At 41.6% G+C, this 17,528-nt stretch overlaps 1 protein-coding gene across 4 annotated transcripts in view; it reads left to right on the top strand.

Annotated features, from left to right (window-relative positions):
• The first annotated feature begins 770 nt into the window (after positions 1-770).
• The window catches only part of DCTD (dCMP deaminase), a 31,156-nt gene continuing 14,398 nt past the window's right edge, over positions 771-17,528 (top strand). For 2 of the 4 annotated variants that reach the window (XM_060278725.1, XM_060278726.1), the window contains exons 1-3: positions 938-1,203; positions 13,309-13,420; positions 14,155-14,290. In XM_060278725.1, the coding sequence (XP_060134708.1) occupies positions 965-1,203; positions 13,309-13,420; positions 14,155-14,290 (487 nt within the window). In that variant the 5' untranslated portion in view covers positions 938-964. Of the gene's footprint in view, positions 893-937; positions 1,204-3,816; positions 4,323-13,308; positions 13,421-14,154; positions 14,291-17,528 lie in introns of those variants that run through there. The other 2 variants (XM_035113909.2, XM_060278727.1) reach the window with 2 other exon arrangements.

Genomic DNA, 17,528 nt, shown 5'->3' with positions numbered 1-17,528 from the left:
AAAGGGAAATTTAGACTCACAAACTTATTCATTTTTATTTCACTTGCACAGCACTGGGATTTGACTTCTGTCCTATTTCTATTTCACACTTACAATGATGTGATGGCTGTATCAGAACAGGAAGTTGTGATTAGGCTTGCAGTTAGACCAGCGTGGATAGAAAAAGGAAAATAGGCAGAAGGTACCACTGCAACCCTTCTGTCTTGGCCAGCCCACCAAGAAGTTCCACTCACCCCCCCCCTTTCTCCAAACATCTGTTTTAAAAGGACACATTTCCCACCATAAAGTCTCATGGCCACCGTAACCCTGCCAATCCCCATTTCCCCAGACTCCAAAGATGTTTCTTGGATGTGTTGATGAGTGGTCATCAGTACCTTTGTTTTTCTTAACTACTGTAGACTGCATTTTTGCACTGTTAAATCACTGGTTCCTTTGCAGCGTTGCAAAGGAAAACTACGGTCACTTTAGTCGATTTGATTCACTAAATTTGAGCGCACGTGCCCCCTGAGGACTACAACGTCCAGCATGCCAGGAGTTCCGTGGTTCACAATCCCTCCGGAGCGGCAGGGCAATGCATCCTGGGAAATGTAGTCCGAGTCGGGACTTAACTTTTTGGAGCGCTTCGACTTTTGCCCATCCGCTCCATGAGTCGCCGCGCGCCTTCGAGGAATCGGGCAGAGAAAGCGCGGAGCGGCCTCGGAAAAGTTATCAATGCGCATGGTTTCAAGTCTCCTCCTCCTCCTCCTCCCCGAGCTGCCGCTTTGGCGCCAAATTGTAAAGCGGACGTGTTCAGCATGGAGCCGGCTTTCCCCCGGGGCCGTGACGTTGTTCCTGCCTCAGACGACCGCGAGATGAATGGTGGGGGTCAGACGCAGGCGAGCTGCCTGAATGGGTAGGCGCATAGTGGTGGGTGGTTGGTGCCCCTCCTCATAACTTTTCTTGCTTCTCCCTCCAGGCTTAAGGAATGGCTTGCTTAGAAATATATATTTCCTCTCGCCCGCTTTGCTGGGGATTTTTTTGTAAGGAGGGGAAAGTGACTTGGAAAAACACCCCCCACGTCTGCTCATTGATCCCCTTCCGTGGAATTTGGAAACTTTCCTTTTATTCCCTCGTTTCCCAACCCCTTGAACTTCCGTCTGAATCTTTTATTGATTTATGTAACGAGTTCTTTTCCTGCTTAGGTGCAAGTCCCACAGAGTTCAGGTAAATGGATATGGGATTGTCGCGTCTCTGAACGGGCTATACTGTTGTTTCAATATTCTTATATAAATAAGAAGTTTTTTTAAAATGTTTCTGGTTAGAAACTTCTTTCTTTTCTAATCACATGTTTCTGAAGGCAGTTATACTTACTTCCGTCTTCGTCGTGGGTTTCCCTGCCCATGCGGTGGTGTCTTATTACTGCACAGAGCCAACCTTGCTTAAGTCGCTTTATAAAGTCACCTTGGTAACCAGTTTGTATCCGCAGTCAGGGTAGATAAAGGGGCAGAGCAGGAAAGAAGCATGTCTGCTTCTAGTTAAGTCGTGGTTCTGACGGTGATGCCAATTGTAGACGCAGAAAATATTAAAAAAATAATTTAAGGAACCGCAGAAAGAGGGGGAAGGAAGCTGAGTTTTGAAATGTTAAAATGATTGTAAAATTATTGAAATGTATAAAATGAAAATGAAAATAATAATAATAATAATAATAATAATAATAATAATTGTAGATGAGTTAATGGGGACTGAAAGGATTTTTTCCAATTTGTTCTGGTTTAGAAATTCTGTACTCCTTGCCTTTTGTTCTCACAACTCTCTTGCCTATGTTCTGGTCTGGTATAGTCTGGTTGCCATTCCTCGCTCATGTATTCACAGCCAGCGTAATGAATGAAACCTCAGTAGATTGTCAGGAATAGGCAGTCTCTTGCAGGCCATGGTGATGGGTAGAATCGCAGAGTTGAAAGGCGCCACAAGGGTCATCTAATCCAACCCCCTACAATGCAGGATTTTTTTGCCCAATGTGTGGTTCAAGAGAGAGGGCTTTCTTGCAGCGTTCGAAACTCCCTTTGTTCTTAGGTGCGTTTTGCGACAGGGAATTTCATTAGCGCAAGCAGTTTCTGAGCTCTGGGTGCAGTACTGCACCTGAGATTTCAGATTAAAACTGCAGAGGAAGGAAAGGAGGACCTTTTTCTGCCTCCTCACTTCCAGCCACACTCTGAAGACTGGAGAAGAGACCCTCTTAAGAATATTAGGGGGGTGGGCAGGGGAAGGACTAGAGACCATGTGAAAAATGAACATAATATTTTAGCTGCAGTTCATACATTTTCAGTTTTGTATTCTTGTTATAAAAGAAGCACGCCTAGAAATTCCGTTGTTGCTCCTATAACCGTCCTAGGCTAAGGTGCCATTTAGCTCCTAGCTTTCATATCTCAGTTTCTAACACTGCTCTCTTGATATAAAAGAATGAAGATAAAGGGAGTACATTGAGGTGCCAACTGAGTGATGCCTTAAAGCAGCTAGGACAAAATTCAGTAAGTGCTCTTGCCAGCACTTGTTTTTTTTTCATTGATAATTTTTGTGATATGTTTTTATGTGCATCGTACCAAAATGTGATGCCTTCTCTCAGCTGAGAGCTGCAAATTTCAGCAAATAAGAGGTGTGATTTGGTAAAAGACACATATTTCTTTTTGCTAAGTGATGGAGATTTTGTCATATTACTGAATTAAAAATACTTTATTTTGTTTTCATGTGTCATCGTTTTTAAATTTTATTATGATTAGGGGCCTCAGAAGTTATAAGTGGTCTCGGCCTGGTATAAGGGATGGACTGTCATTAAGAGGGTATTACAGGAAACACTCCGCATTGCAACATTTCATTGCTGGTCCCACTCACTGGCGGAGGAAGAGGGTGCGGGGGGAGCGCACCGCCCCCAGCAGCGCGATCTCAGTGGGGTGCCATCGCAGCTGCTCCCCATCTCGCTGGGCACCACGCCCCCAGGACGTGCGCCAGCCCCACCCCACTGCTCTCTGCCCCCCCCCCGGTGCCGGAGCATGAAAAGGGAAAGCGATTTAGAATAACAGAGTATAAAAGATCTGCAAGAAGTTGACTGTGAATGTGAGTGTCAGAGGAAGAATATGTGAAGTACATGAGCAAAGGCACCAAATGGCAAAAATATAATTGAGGCTCCTTGCTTGAATGCATAGTAAGGGATGATACAGATGAAGGGTAGCTGAGGAAATGAAAATGTATAACATACAGAAGAACAAAGGATATCTGGGCTATAAAATAAATCTACAGGGAAACTTTATGAGACTGTACTTCACAGTGATGCTGCAAAATTAGGGGCACTACTAATATAAATAATTATCTTAAAATATATCATTTAGCTATTCCCTAAATAGCTCTTTGAGCTAGCTTTGCTGTGTTGTTCTCCCAGAGACACAGGCATAAAAAGCACCAAAATAATTAAATGAACAGCACAGTGTTGTGGATGCAACTCTCAGTGCATTTCAGGAAGAAAAATTATGTTCTGATGGTGTCAGGCGGGACTGATTATTGCCAAAAGCCTGGAAATCCATAAAACTAAACAATATTATCTTCTATAAAGGTTTTGATTACAGTCAATATTCTGAGCAGGGGGTAGCATGCAATTAAAAAAACCATACACAACTATTTAGATAAAAAAGGCCTTTCTATGCAAGCATTTCAGCTTCATTTTGATTGTGAAATGAAAGGAGACAAATCTAAAGGAAAGGAAGCAGTTGATGCCCTTGAAGGAAGGAAGGTTAATAATGTTCAAAGAAATCCAGCCAAGGTGATGAATGTGGTCTTTGGTAGGTGGAGTATGTCAGGAGATTCAGTTCCACCTTAAGACTTAGGCATGTTGCTGCTGATATATGTCACATGTCTAGGTATATCCTTTTATGGACTCTTACTTTCAGTTCTGTTCTGAACTGTTTGATCTGATGGAAGAGAGAAAGCATCGTTCGCTCTCTCTTCATGCTGTAATATAGCTGTAAATAAACCACTTTAAAATGCCTCTCTGCTGCTGCCTTATCATCTCCGCTGAAACTGCGTGGGCATCTCTGCTGATTGCGTGCTCAGGTTGCTGAGACCCTGAGTCGTGTTCCATGGGAATCACCGGGACTGAGACGAAGAGGGAGCTGCCGGCTGGACCTCCCAATGGTGAAATCCCATCGAAAGGGTTACGGGCCCAGAAGTACAAGGGTCATCAAGCCCAGAGGAGATGGTTGGTGGTCTCTGGACCAGCCAGTTATGGATCCAGGAGCAGGCAGTGTGTTCCGAATGTGGCTGATCAGTGCTGAAAACATCGGAGCAATTGAGAGGTATGTGTGGAGAGCGATGGGCAGCAAAATGTTTATTCAGCAAGCTGCTGGCTGCTGCCGGAGAAAGCTTTGAAACAGACAGTCGTAAACCTGTCCCAGTGATAAATTGACTGTGAGATAGAGCTGGAGCGGAGGCATTTTTCCAAAGTGATTGCCTGTAACGGGTGGCTGGAAAAATGGAGAATATGCTTGGAGGCTCTAACCAGATAATTCTTCTGGATGGGACTAATTATCATACATGGAAAATATATGTAGAAGGCAAGTTAAGACTTGCAAAGCTCTGGCATGTGATTGAAGAGAACCCCCCCATGCCAGTGACGAATGCTTGGGCTCAATGTGATTCACAAGCTCGTGGTTTGATTATTGGATGTGTCTCAGCTACAGAATTAATTACCCTTGCTGGAAAAGCGTCTGCGAAACTAATGTGGGAGGGACTACGTGAAGTCCATGAACGCAAACAGGCAGGGTCAGTTCTATTGTTTTTTCGGACTCTGCACAACATGAAACTCCAGCCTGGAGGTGATTTACGTGCCCACATTCTTGAAATGCAGCGGCTGAGGGAGGAACTGGTGAATCGTGAATTTGTTTTGCCGGAAGCTGTGTTTGCAGTGTTGATTCTGGACTCTTTAGACCACAGCTTTGATGCCATTGCTAGCCAGTTAGCAGCTCTCCCCACAAGAGATTTAACAGCTGCTAGAGTAATTGCTGTATTGCAAAATGAGTGGGATCGGAGGAGAGCTGAGGGCGCCAGTTGCAAATCACAGGAGCCAGCTGCTACGTGCCAATCTCAAGCTGATAACGCTAGAGCCTTCACGATCAGGTGCTATGGTTGCGGAGGTCTAGGTCACGTAAAGCGAAACTGCAGAAAGAAGCAAGATAAGCAGAGACCGACAGCTGCTGCAAATTTCAAAGGCAAGCAAGGAAAGGGGGGTGGCAGCGGTGGAAAGCAGCCAAGTGGACAGCGTAAAGCTATGCTGGTTAAGATAACAGCAACTTCAAAGGCTAATAACTTCTTTGTTGTTGATTCTGGTGCGACTCATCACATCTGCCGAGACCGACATCTTTTTGTTTCATTTCAAGCCTATAAGGGGAAGATTTTACAGGCAGGTGGATCATCTTTGGACATTCAAGGAACTGGGACAATTGTGTTAGAATCTCTAAACCTAGAGATTGCTGATGTGCTTTATGTGCCAAAAGCAAAGGATAATTTACTTTCAGTTCCACAGCTGGACAGAAAGGGTTTTCACATCTCTTTCAGGAATGGCATTGCCATTATCACTAAGAACAATGAAGAATACGTACCGGTACGTGCTGAAAAGGTTGATGAACTGTTTTTGATGACTTTTGATGATGTAAAAGTGTCTGAGGGTGAACCTGATGAAAATGTTGCTTATGTTGCTAACACAACTAATAGGCCTCTTCATGCAGGTTGTATTCACGAATACCATCGCATTTTTGGACACTTAGGCTGGCAAGCAGTGTCCAAGATGCCCAAGGTTGTGCAGGGCCTGAAGCTTAAACCCTGCAAGTATCATATGAAGTGTGTTTCCTGTGCACAACATAAGGTGAAAGTTGCACCCAAAGGGAAAGTGTCTGGGAGGAAGGCAACCCAGCCTTATCAGGTGGTCCATGCAGACCTGGTAGGTCCACTATCACCATCTGTGAGTGGATCTAGGTATTTTATGATCCTAATAGACTCCTACACCAGATATGTTCACGTGTTTGTGTTAAAACAGAAATCAGATGCCTTTTTAAAGTTCAAGGGTTTCTGTGCATGGCTTGAAAATGCCAGGGGCCAAAAGATAAAGTGCCTATTCAGTGACAATGGAGGGGAGTTCACTTCTCACGAATTTGAAGCTTTTCTGTCTGAGAAGGGAATTCAACACGATCTGGCATGCCCCAGAAGTCCTTGGGAAAATGGTTTGTGTGAAAGGGCAGGACAAACTTTACAGCAGGGACTTAAAACCTTGCTGCATGATGCCAATTTACCTGAGCAGTATTGGGCCGAGGCACTATCTAATTTTGTTTACACTCTTAATCGCAGGTGGCATTCAGCGATTGAGTGTACCCCTTATGAAAAGATGTTTGGCAAACAGCCTTACATCAAACACATGAGGATCTTTGGATCTGACATGTGGGTAAACACCCCACAAAGTGGTAAGCTGGGGACACGAGGTGAACCTGGTATATTCTTGGGATACGAAAATGGAGCGTACAGAGTGTTGATGAAAAACACTCAAACTGTAAGAATCACCAAGAGTGTCCAGTGCAATCCCAAATGGGGGGAAAATGTGGGGATTTTTCAGATTCATCCTGTTGATGAAGAAGAAGAAGAAGAAGAAGAAGCACAAGCTGAGGATGATGATGAGCAGGATTCTGGTTCTGATTCTGATTCAGTAAGAGGCGCAGGTGCACTATCAGCATCTGATAGTGACACTGCAGATTATTTAAGTGCAAAAGCCTCAATCAGACCATCAGATGCGTCTGACACTGAACTAGAAGAACCTCTGTTCACCATTGGTCGCTTTTCTCCTAAAAAGGAGTTAAGTAAAGATGAAGAACGGACTGTTCGAAGGTCCGAGAGGGCCACAAAGGGGAAACCGCCCAAGAGATATGCTGACGAATATGCAAAGACAGCTGTTGCTGTTCTTGGTACCTCTGAAAAAATCTTTGAACCTGTGAGTTTCCAAGAGGTTCAGGAATTGAACCCAAAGCAGGCTCAGCCATGGCTGGAAGCCATGAAGGCTGAAATTGACTCCTTAGATAGAAATCAAACCTGGGAGCTAGTTCCAGTTGTCCCGGGAATGAGACTTGTTGACAGCAAGTGGGTGTTTAAAGCCAAGACTAACCAGAATGGAAAGATTATGAGACACAAAGCAAGGTTGGTCGCCAGAGGATTTTCGCAGGTACCGGGGGAGGACTTTCTCCAAGTCTTTGCTCCTACCGTGAAATACGAGACGGTGAGACTCATGCTTAAATTTGCGTCTGAACAAAAGTTTCAGGTCTCCCATCATGATATTGATACAGTTTTTTTATACGGGGTTTTGCAGGAAGATATATTTTTACTGCCCCCTGCTGGTGTGGATGTACCAAAGGGAATGGTATGCAAACTAAAGAAATCACTGTATGGGCTCAAACAGAGTGCCAGGTGTTGGAACACCAAACTTACAGAAACATTGCTTTCCTTAGGATTTAAGCAAGGTATCGCTGATCCGTGTGTATTTGTCAAACAAGAGGGGGAGCAAAAACTGTATTGTATTTGTTTTGTTGATGATTTGCTGTTCTTCTGGAAGAACAAAGAGTTGTACCAGAGTACACTTGCTCAGTTGAAGGAACACTTCAATATGAAAGACCTAGGTGAGGTTTCCAATTATCTTTCTCTACAGGTTGAGAGAAACAAAGAAGGTACTTTTCTGGTACACCAAACTCAAAAGATTACTGATGTGCTGAACAAATTGAATTTAATTGACGCAAATCCTGTTGACACACCTATGGTACAAGGTTATAAAGTTAATGATGATGCAGAACCATTTACCGACACTACACTGTATAGATGTGTGTTAGGTAAGTTAAACTTCATCGCAAGAGTTTCAAGACCTGACATTGCTGTTAGCTGTAATTTGCTGAGCAGACGTGCCAACAATCCTACTGTTCAGGATTGGCGTGCTTTGAAACGCATTTGTAGGTACTTAAAAGGAACCATGCACTACAGATTGCGTTTCACAAGTCAAAAGACTGGAGGTCTGGAAATCTTCGCAGATGCAAGTTTTGGTAGTGATGTCACAGATAGCAAAAGCACTTCAGGTGTTTGTTATGTATACAACCATTGTCTTTTTGATTGGATGTGCAGGAAACAGACAACCGTTTGTCAGAGTTCCTGTGAAGCAGAGCTCAACGCTCTCTCACTCTCCTTAATGGATTGTGAATGGTTGTTGCAACTGTTCAAGGATATTGGAGTTAATGTGTCTTGTCCTATTCAGGTATATCAAGACAATCAGTCCTGTTTAGCTTTGCTAGCATCCGAGAGTTGCAAGCAGAGGACCAAATATTTGCAGATAAAATTACATCGTGCAAGGGAATGCATAAAGAAAGGACTGGTCCAAATATCATACATGCCAGGTAATGAAATTCCGGCTGATATGTTGTCCAAGGTTGTAAATAAAGAACAGTTGCACAGTTATATGCAAAAGCTACAGTTTGGAACTGCTGAACTTAAGGTTTCACAGAATGGGGGAGTGATGTCAGGAGATTCAGTTCCACCTTAAGACTTAGGCATGTTGCTGCTGATATATGTCACATGTCTAGGTATATCCTTTTATGGACTCTTACTTTCAGTTCTGTTCTGAGTTCTGTTCTGAACTGTTTGATCTGATGGAAGAGAGAAAGCATCGTTCGCTCTCTCTTCATGCTGTAATATAGCTGTAAATAAACCACTTTAAAATGCCTCTCTGCTGCTGCCTTATCATCTCCGCTGAAACTGCGTGGGCATCTCTGCTGATTGCGTGCTCAGGTTGCTGAGACCCTGAGTCGTGTTCCATGGGAATCACCGGGACTGAGACGAAGAGGGAGCTGCCGGCTGGACCTCCCAATGGTGAAATCCCATCGAAATGCCAAAGCCTTACTATATCCGAATTTGTGAGCTGAGTAATATGATAAAATACTATCGAGAAACAGTTATTAATATTTATTCTGTTTATGAGTCTGAAATGAGCAAATTCAGACAGTTTGTAATGCCTTATGGGCAGGTACATATGAGTCACAGAATGCATACATGTTTAATGAACATGGTAATTCTTAAATGAGTTGGCTTTGTACAAATTTAAGCCATTCTTTTATCCAGTTAACTTTTATCTTACCTTAAGAGCAGTGTCTCTTAACAGCTTTGGGAAAGAGGTTTTTACTTGACTAGATTGAGTCTGCTTCATTTGAGGTTTTTAAACTGAGGTTGGATTGCTATGTGTCAGGGATTCTTTAGCTGTAATTCCTGCGTTGTAGTGGGTTGGACTAGATGACCCTCGGACCCCTTTCCAACTCTACAATTCTCTGATTCTACAGGTGGTCAAGGATTAGACATAGGACTGAATATGCGTTAAAAGCTTTTTTCTACCACTGGTTTATAGACCTTTGTCTAAGAAAGAGTCATAAAGCTCTTCTCTAAGATAGCCGACCATGCTGTTTATTCTTACTCAAATAAATTTAAATTAGCAGCAAAGAAGCAGAATAGTGGAGAATGCAATTCAGGCTGTTGCAATTCAGGTTGTCTTTATTAAAAAATACTAGAGCTTCCTTACTTCCCATCTATATACTAACAGAGTAGTTTATTGATAGTATTGTTGTATGCCACACTAATTTCTGAGTGGTGCAAGATTCCAGGGGCTCTAGAAAAAAACCTAGGACTTGTGTTTCCTTTTGGAGATGAGGCACAGCGGAGACTGGTTTCTTTATGATACTTGGTTTATTTACACATATACAGTATAAACTGAGTCTACAATGGAAGGGTTCACAGCTTTAACACTCCAAAAGGCTCTTGTTTCTCCCATAGCCCAAGCCTTGGATTCAAACAGAAATCAAAACCGACTTTCTCTCCAGCTTGCTGCTTTACTTCCAAGTCAAATCACTGCAACTTAACTTTAACCCAGGGGTTAGAAGGATCTCGCATACAGCCTCCCCCGCCTCCACCAACTCATAACAGTACAGTATAATGGTTGTAGGATCCCGCCCCCTTTTACTTTAAGGAATTATATTTGGTACCTCAGCCTTAATTTTCATTTCTGCAAGATTCCTTATTTCACATCCTTAAAATGCTTTTAAAAATAAATATATCAGGATGACTTACATTACGTTCAGTAGGAGGAGTGATCAGCAAATCTAATTAGCCACAATTTTAGTGACTTTGGAGCCTTTTGCAGATTGGCTTGGTCCTCCTTCAGAGGTTCTTGTAAATTGCTGGTTCTTGTAAATTGATGGTTCTATGTTCTCCTGAGGGAATAAGTCATCTGAATCCATCCATTGTGTCTGTCTTCCAAGAAAGAATGCTATCTTTCATACTGAAACCTTGTTCAGCAAGAGCTGAAATAGTTTAATTTCAAGTCTAAGCTCACCTGTGCCTTTAAACTGAATCTCTGTCATGATGTAATGAACAAATTGCCTTTGTCTTGACTGGTGTCTTAGCTAAATCCAATTTATACACCTTATACCTCCTATGTCTTAGTTTAGACTAAAGTAATGATTGTCCTTCAGGTGGTTTCCCCTAGGAGTAAAAATGTTGAGAAGAGAGCTTGTTCTTGTAATTTTTCTCTAGACGTTTCCATAGATATCATTGTGGAAGTAGCATAATGAAGAAGACAATTATTTTTGTTATACCAGGAAAAAGAAATTTTGGGTGTATAAGACACATAATGAGCTCACCATGGAAGCTCATTTGCCCCATAATGGTATATATGTCCTATTCAAGTTGAATTAGTATGTGGGGATGCACCAACCAGTCTTGCCTTGTCTGATTAGCACTATATGCCAATAAAGGTGTTGGAAAATGGATTAGCACTGGATATGAACATTTGCAGGGAGAGGGTCTTTGCAGACTGACATGTAACCCATTTGCTGCACACGCAGAGGCATTTGTGCAAATACCAGGTAGTGGGAGTGTGTGGTGCCAGGTGCAAAGTTAGTTCAGCCCTGGAGCTCATGCAGTGATTCAGCTTGTGAATAGGCTTGCCTGAGTAGGGTTTCAGTCTGAGTCTCCAACCTGAATCAAACTCGGAAGAAGTCCATTCACCGAAGAAGCTGGGTTTACACAGTGCTAAAGCCCTATTCAGACATTATACTAACAAGGAAATAGAAATGAGAGCTGGGAGGAGCATGCTAGCTGCACATGCTTGTCTCCTTGCCCTTGTCATTGGAGAATGGCTCTCTGCAATGGAGAGCCTGCTTCTACTCACGTAGGCTTCCCACACAATGTACAACTTGTTTTTCCAGAGTTCTGCATTGTGTGGGAAGCTTCTACGAATAAAGGAGATACTTCACGGCAAACAGATGCTGTCCAACTCATTGATAGGGATGGTGGTGGCGCTAATGCCCTTATCCCCACTCTGCTTAGTACAGTGCATGATTTGGACTCGGCTGGCTGCTGATTGTGTCAGTCCACCCCTCTCCACTCTTAAAGTAGTGTTTCAAGAGTAAAGAACAGTGTGCATAAAAAGTGTTTTGAAACTTTCTTAAAATGCAAATATTAAGTATGCAAGGTGCTTGAAAACAAACTAAAACAAACAGCAAATCGATCATCCCTGCCATAGTGGCTGGGGAAGCCCAGCCAGATGGGCAGGGTATAAATAAGAGAATTGTTGTTGTTGTTATCCCTTGAAGGAGGGATGAAGAGAAGATAAACATTCACTTCAAAGATTGTATGTGTTTGAGTATCAACGACAAGGGGCAAGATAGTTACCGTATGTCTTTATGCACCCTCTTAGTCATCTTTAAGCACTTCTTCCTGTTATATGTGAGACTCCAATGTGCAATAGTTTATATGGGAGCAAAAGATAATCTGTTCCAATATATCACAACCACAGTATGAAACAGACTATTAGTGGGTTTTTTGGCCTTCTAGGTTCTGTGCCTAAAAATCAATTACAGAAAGGTGGAAAGATTAACCTTTACTGTAGGATTTAAGCATGAAAAAAATTTCCGTGTTTGTTTTGTACATTAGGAATAAAATAGAGGAGTGCCACTCTACTGCACTCTTAAGATTTTTGCTGGTGACTTCTAAAGGAGTTATTTCAAAGCTGTCACTTTCTGTTTTCTGAGATGCAGGATGCGGTTGATCTCCTTCCAAAAAGAGGTAAATGAGAGGTGTCCTAGGAAATGCTGGCACGACAGGTGTCTTGGTAGTATATATACAAAACCTACAAATTAGAGTTTTAGGTACTATGGCTGAGTGACATAAGGTGAGGCTGGGAGACATGTTAGTTCTTTCGGGGAGCTGAAGGCAGGCTGAAAGAGGGAGGCTGCTTCTTTGTTTACCTGTCAAAATTTGGGGTGGATATATTTGGTGTGTGCAGTGCACACCATGGAAAACAAAACCCCTTGCAAGTCACAAACCACTTTTTACACTCTTAAGGTTTTGTCCTGCTGTATTCTAGTTATGTATCTGAAGAATGAAACTCGTACACACAGGCTTTTCTCTTTTAGGCCATGTATTTGTTTGAGAAATGAGTTTATTTGAAATGCTCCTATTTGGGGTTAGTTGTTCCATCTGCCTATTCATGCTTCCCAATTGTAGAGATTTGGCAAAGGGCCATTACTGTCTGTCTGTAGACTCATACAGAGAATCAAAGATGGAGCACTTGACTCCTCACATTAGAATGTACACTGGCAACACTATTTATGGGCAGTGTAACTGAAAACCATTCTTAGCAGACAGTGACACCACCAGAAATGTTCAGCAAAGAATGCCTCATTCTATTTTTATATTTTAGCTGTAACAAATGATATTGTACCATATGCTTGCAATTAGAATAGCTGGTCTAAGAGGTATCTTTGCTCAAGCAACTTAACTGTCAGTAATGCTGGAGCAAAGAACGTAACCTTTGCATATTTCTCTAAAGAAGGTAACATTGAGGGATAGATAATAGTTGGCACTGCGCTGCCTAAAGACTGCAAATTGCTGCTTTAAATGAGATAATTTAGTCTCCTTTTGGCCTTTTTGGTTGAAAAAGAAGTGTTGCTCATATGGAACTGGGCAGATATGGAACACTGATATTCTCCGCTGTTAAATTCTTGATCTGAATTTATAACCTTTATGATCAGATGCTGCTCTCTTAGTTGTACTAATTAAACCCTCATGCCACTCTGGAATTTTACATCATAGTAATTGACTTATTTTCAGAGACCCAAACACCAGGGTCAAAGTATACCTAATAGACTATTTTAAAAAAATAAAACAATTCATGCAAATCGTAACCATTAGTGTCATTTGATTTGACTTTTGTAGGTATGGCTGTGAAACACCCTGTAAAAAACGTGATGACTATTTGGAGTGGCCTGAATATTTCATGGCTGTAGCTTTCTTATCGGCACAAAGAAGCAAAGATCCAAATTCTCAGGTAAGAATATGGTGCCCAGGCAGCTTATGCCACACTGTCTCTCATAAATTCATATGACAATAAGTTTCTAGTCGTTCAACACAATCTAATTACAAGGATATCCAAAGTTAGAGCAAAGAGGAAACTACAATGAAGATTTTATCTATCAAGTGGTAACTTGAGCTGTTTTTTTGGGGGGAAGATTGTTCTTTTATAGTACTGGATGAAGAGCTGTGTGGTTCCTTTCGCCACAAGAAGTAAAAATACTTACAGTTTACAGATAATGCATTTGATGAAAATAATTGAAGAAGAAGCTAGTGTATTTGAGATTATAGTTTGATCTAGCCATGTAATATGGTTCTGTTTTTACTGAGGTTCTGACTTTTCCATTTTTACCTGCATGTCACTAAGTTGGGCACAGACCAACTTAGCCTACAAAGCATCACAATAAAAAGCATTTCTGTACCTTCCATGTTTTTGAATTGAGTTGTTATGCTGGGAACTTTTGTCCTCTTCAGGATGGTGCAGTTTGAATGAAGAAGCATGGTCTCAAATGGTGCTTTCATAGTGCTTGAACATTTTCAATGTTGATGCTCAAGGTCAGACCAGGCTCACTTAGGTTTTCTTTATGGGGAAGTATAGCTCCAGCTACAACAGGGTGGGTACCGCTTGCCTTGGCAGAGGAACCAGGTGAGTACGGGATCACCAAAATATCTGACCTATTACAATAAAGAAAGTTGTTCATTTCATTTCAGGTTGGTGCATGTATTGTGAATTCAGAAAACAAGATTGTTGGGATTGGATACAACGGCATGCCTAATGGATGCAGTGATGACTTGCTACCTTGGACCAGAATAGCAGATAGTAAACTTGACACAAAATATCCATATGGTATGGAATATACAACATCCACACCAGACCGCTTCTTGTTTTTACTTGCTAAATAATATCCTTGCTTTTATTTGTAAAACATTTTTCTCTTTCATATTAAGGAAAGAGGCTTTTACAACCAAATTTTCTCCATAAAAAAACTTAGGCATTCACATAATGTCATCTTAAGCTTTTTGTTTCATTCTCTCACTATTAGATTTGTACAAGCCTATAGGAATGCTTGCGTAGCAGCTAGTGTAAGTAGAATAAATATTTGTTATCTACCCAAAATCGGGCAAATATAGTACTGTATATTCCTGCATATAAGACTACTTTTTAACCCAGGAAACTCTTCTCAAAAGTCGGGGGTCGTCTTATATGCCAGGTCGTATTTCTCATACAGCGAGTATATCTATATTTTAACTGGAAAAGTTTGGGGTATTTATTCTTTGTAAGAACTGAAGTTGAACAGAATCGCATGTACACGAAAGCTCATACCAATGACAAACATAGTTGGTCTCTAAGGTGCTACTGGAAGGAATTTTTTTATTTTGTTTCGACCAAGGCAGACCAACACGGCTACCTACCTGTAACTAGAATTTCTTCAAACCTAACAAGAGTTTCAGTGTTAATTGAAAATATGTGTTTTAGGAAAAGCATATTACAAGTCACAGCACAGGCTAGGCAATGCAAATTAAAATGTACTGTACTAGTACTGTATTTTAATTAGGTCAGTAGATATGCCATATGTGATCATTATTAAGAAATGAGCAATTAGTAGTGTTTGTTAAGTTTTGTTGTGAATTTATATATATATAGAGAGAGAGAGAGCGCTCAAATGCATGTTTGTTTAAAGCAATAGTGCCATTGTTCAGGTAGATTACTCAAAGCCTCCTTAAACCTGCCCACATTTCATTAGATGCTAGGATTGGGCATCCACCATCCATTGTGAACAAAAATGTACAAAGAGCTTCTTTCAGTGAGTGAGGTGCTGCCTGATTTAAGTGTCCTTTTCCCACCATTAATGAGGGTGGCAGATGAGGTGGGACAAGCCTCACCATATTGCGGTCCTGCCTTTTACTGCTCTTTTAACATGGCATATATTTTTTGTTAATCTACAGACCTCACAGCAGCCATTTTGTTACTGGTGCCCAAAATTACAAATGGGTCCAGTGGTCCAAAAAGGTTGGCAAACTCTGATTTATCTCAAAATACACCCCCCACCTCCTTTACAAACAAATCACTTAAGTTAAATGTAGAACAAAATACAGTGGTACCTTGGTTCTCAAACATAATCTGCTCCGGAAGTCCGTTCCAAAACCAAAGCGTTCCAAAACCAAGGCGCTCTTTCTCATAGAAAGTAATGCAAAACGGATTAATCCACGCCAGACTTTTAAAAACAATCCCTAAAACAGCAATTTAATATGAATTTTACTATCTAATGAGACCATTGATCCATAAAATGAAAGCAATAATCAATGTAAGGTAAATGTAAAGGGACCCCTGACCATTAGGTCCAGTCGTGACCGACTATGGGGTTGCGCGCTCATCTCGCATTATTGGCCGAGGGAGCCAGCGTATAGCTTCCAGGTCATGTGGCCAGCATGACAAAGCCGCTTCTGGCAAACCAGAGCAGCACATGGAAACGCCGTTTACCTTCTCGCTGTAGCGGTTCCTATTTATCTACTTGCATTTTGATGTGCTTTCGAACTGCTAGGTTGGCAGGAGCTGGGACCAAGCAACGGGAGCTCACCCCGTCACAGGGATTCGAACCATCGACCTTCTGATCAGCAAGCCCTAGGCTCAGTGGTTTAACCACAGCGCCACCTGGGTACCTATGTACTATACTATAAAATAAATAAGATAGTATTGTAGATGATAAAAATTAAAAATAATTTTTTCTTGCCTGCACTGATGATAGTCATTGTTTGAATGGGGGGCTTTTATCCATTTCCGCAGTCACACAATCAATCAATCAATCAATCAATCAGTAGCTGAACTGGGTTCCACACAGTCACAAAAATAAATAAACCTAAAAAGCCTCAAAAACAAAAACACCAAACTTAATCCATTCCAGAAGTCTGTTAGACTTCCGAAATGTTTGAAAACCAAGGTGCACCCCAACAAGATAATGACAAAAATCCACCAACAGCATACAAATCAATATGGCTAACCTGACCCACCCACCCCACTCACACATGAAAACAAAGATCACCACAGGCAATCACAAATGAACAACCAGACCCTAGGCCAGGCATCCTCAAACTGCGGCCCTCCAGATGTTTTGGCCTGCAACTCCCATGATCCCTAGCTAACAGGATCAGTGGTTGGGAAAGATGGGCATTGTAGTCCAAAACATCTGGAGGGCCGAAGTTTGGGGATGCCTGCCCTAGGCTAACCCCAACCTCTCTCACCACCAAAGGAACACAAGTGAATAGCAAAGAACCTGTACAAGCGACGCTGACACAAAACCCCACATATAAAGTAAAATATAAACATTGCCACCCAACCCCACTCCCATTCACCTCTCCCCCCTCTACCTCTCTCCCCCTTTTCTTCCTAATGTCCAAACAAAACTGATCTGTAAAAAATGTTGCTTGAAAAAAAGAAAGAAAGAGAGACATTGCACATACTTTTGTAGACCTAGAAAATGTTTAATAAAAATACATTAAAAAAAGAAAACCAAGGCGCAGCTCTGATTGGTGCAGGTGCCCTAGAAACAATAGCTGACAGCCGCATTAAACGTTTGGCTTCCTAAAAACGTTCGAAAACCAGAACACTTACTTCCGGGTTTTCGGCATTTGAGAACCAAGGCGTTTGAGAACCAAGGTACCACTGTAGCACAGAGATCCAAATGTAAAATAATGTTTCAATACATTTCATCTAAGATTGTTGTAATATAAATTACTGTTATTAATATGATGACATGCATGTGACATGATTAAACTAGATAGTTTCCTTTTTAATGATTTCTTTAAATAATAATTATCTGATGCCAAACATTTAACTTTGGATAGAACTGTTTCCCCTCATTGGTCTATAGCTATTATGCAGAAGAATGAAGCAGAACACCTGCCAGCTGACCAATTAGAATTTACTAGCTTCTGATGCTTTAGCACCTGTTTAAAAAGACAGAAATTTCACTCAGTTATCTCCTTTTTGAAGTAGTGTAAACAACAGCAGTTAAGCTGTCACTCAGGTGACCTGCTGGCTTCCTGCTGATAACATTTTATCTCCACAGCTCTAGAAGAAAACCCAG

This window comes from Zootoca vivipara, chromosome 9 (assembly GCF_963506605.1).
Source record: "Zootoca vivipara chromosome 9, rZooViv1.1, whole genome shotgun sequence".
NCBI lineage: Eukaryota > Metazoa > Chordata > Lepidosauria > Squamata > Lacertidae > Zootoca > Zootoca vivipara.
The sequence above is the reverse complement of the archived record's forward strand: the minus strand, read 5'-3'. Positions and strand labels throughout refer to the sequence as shown.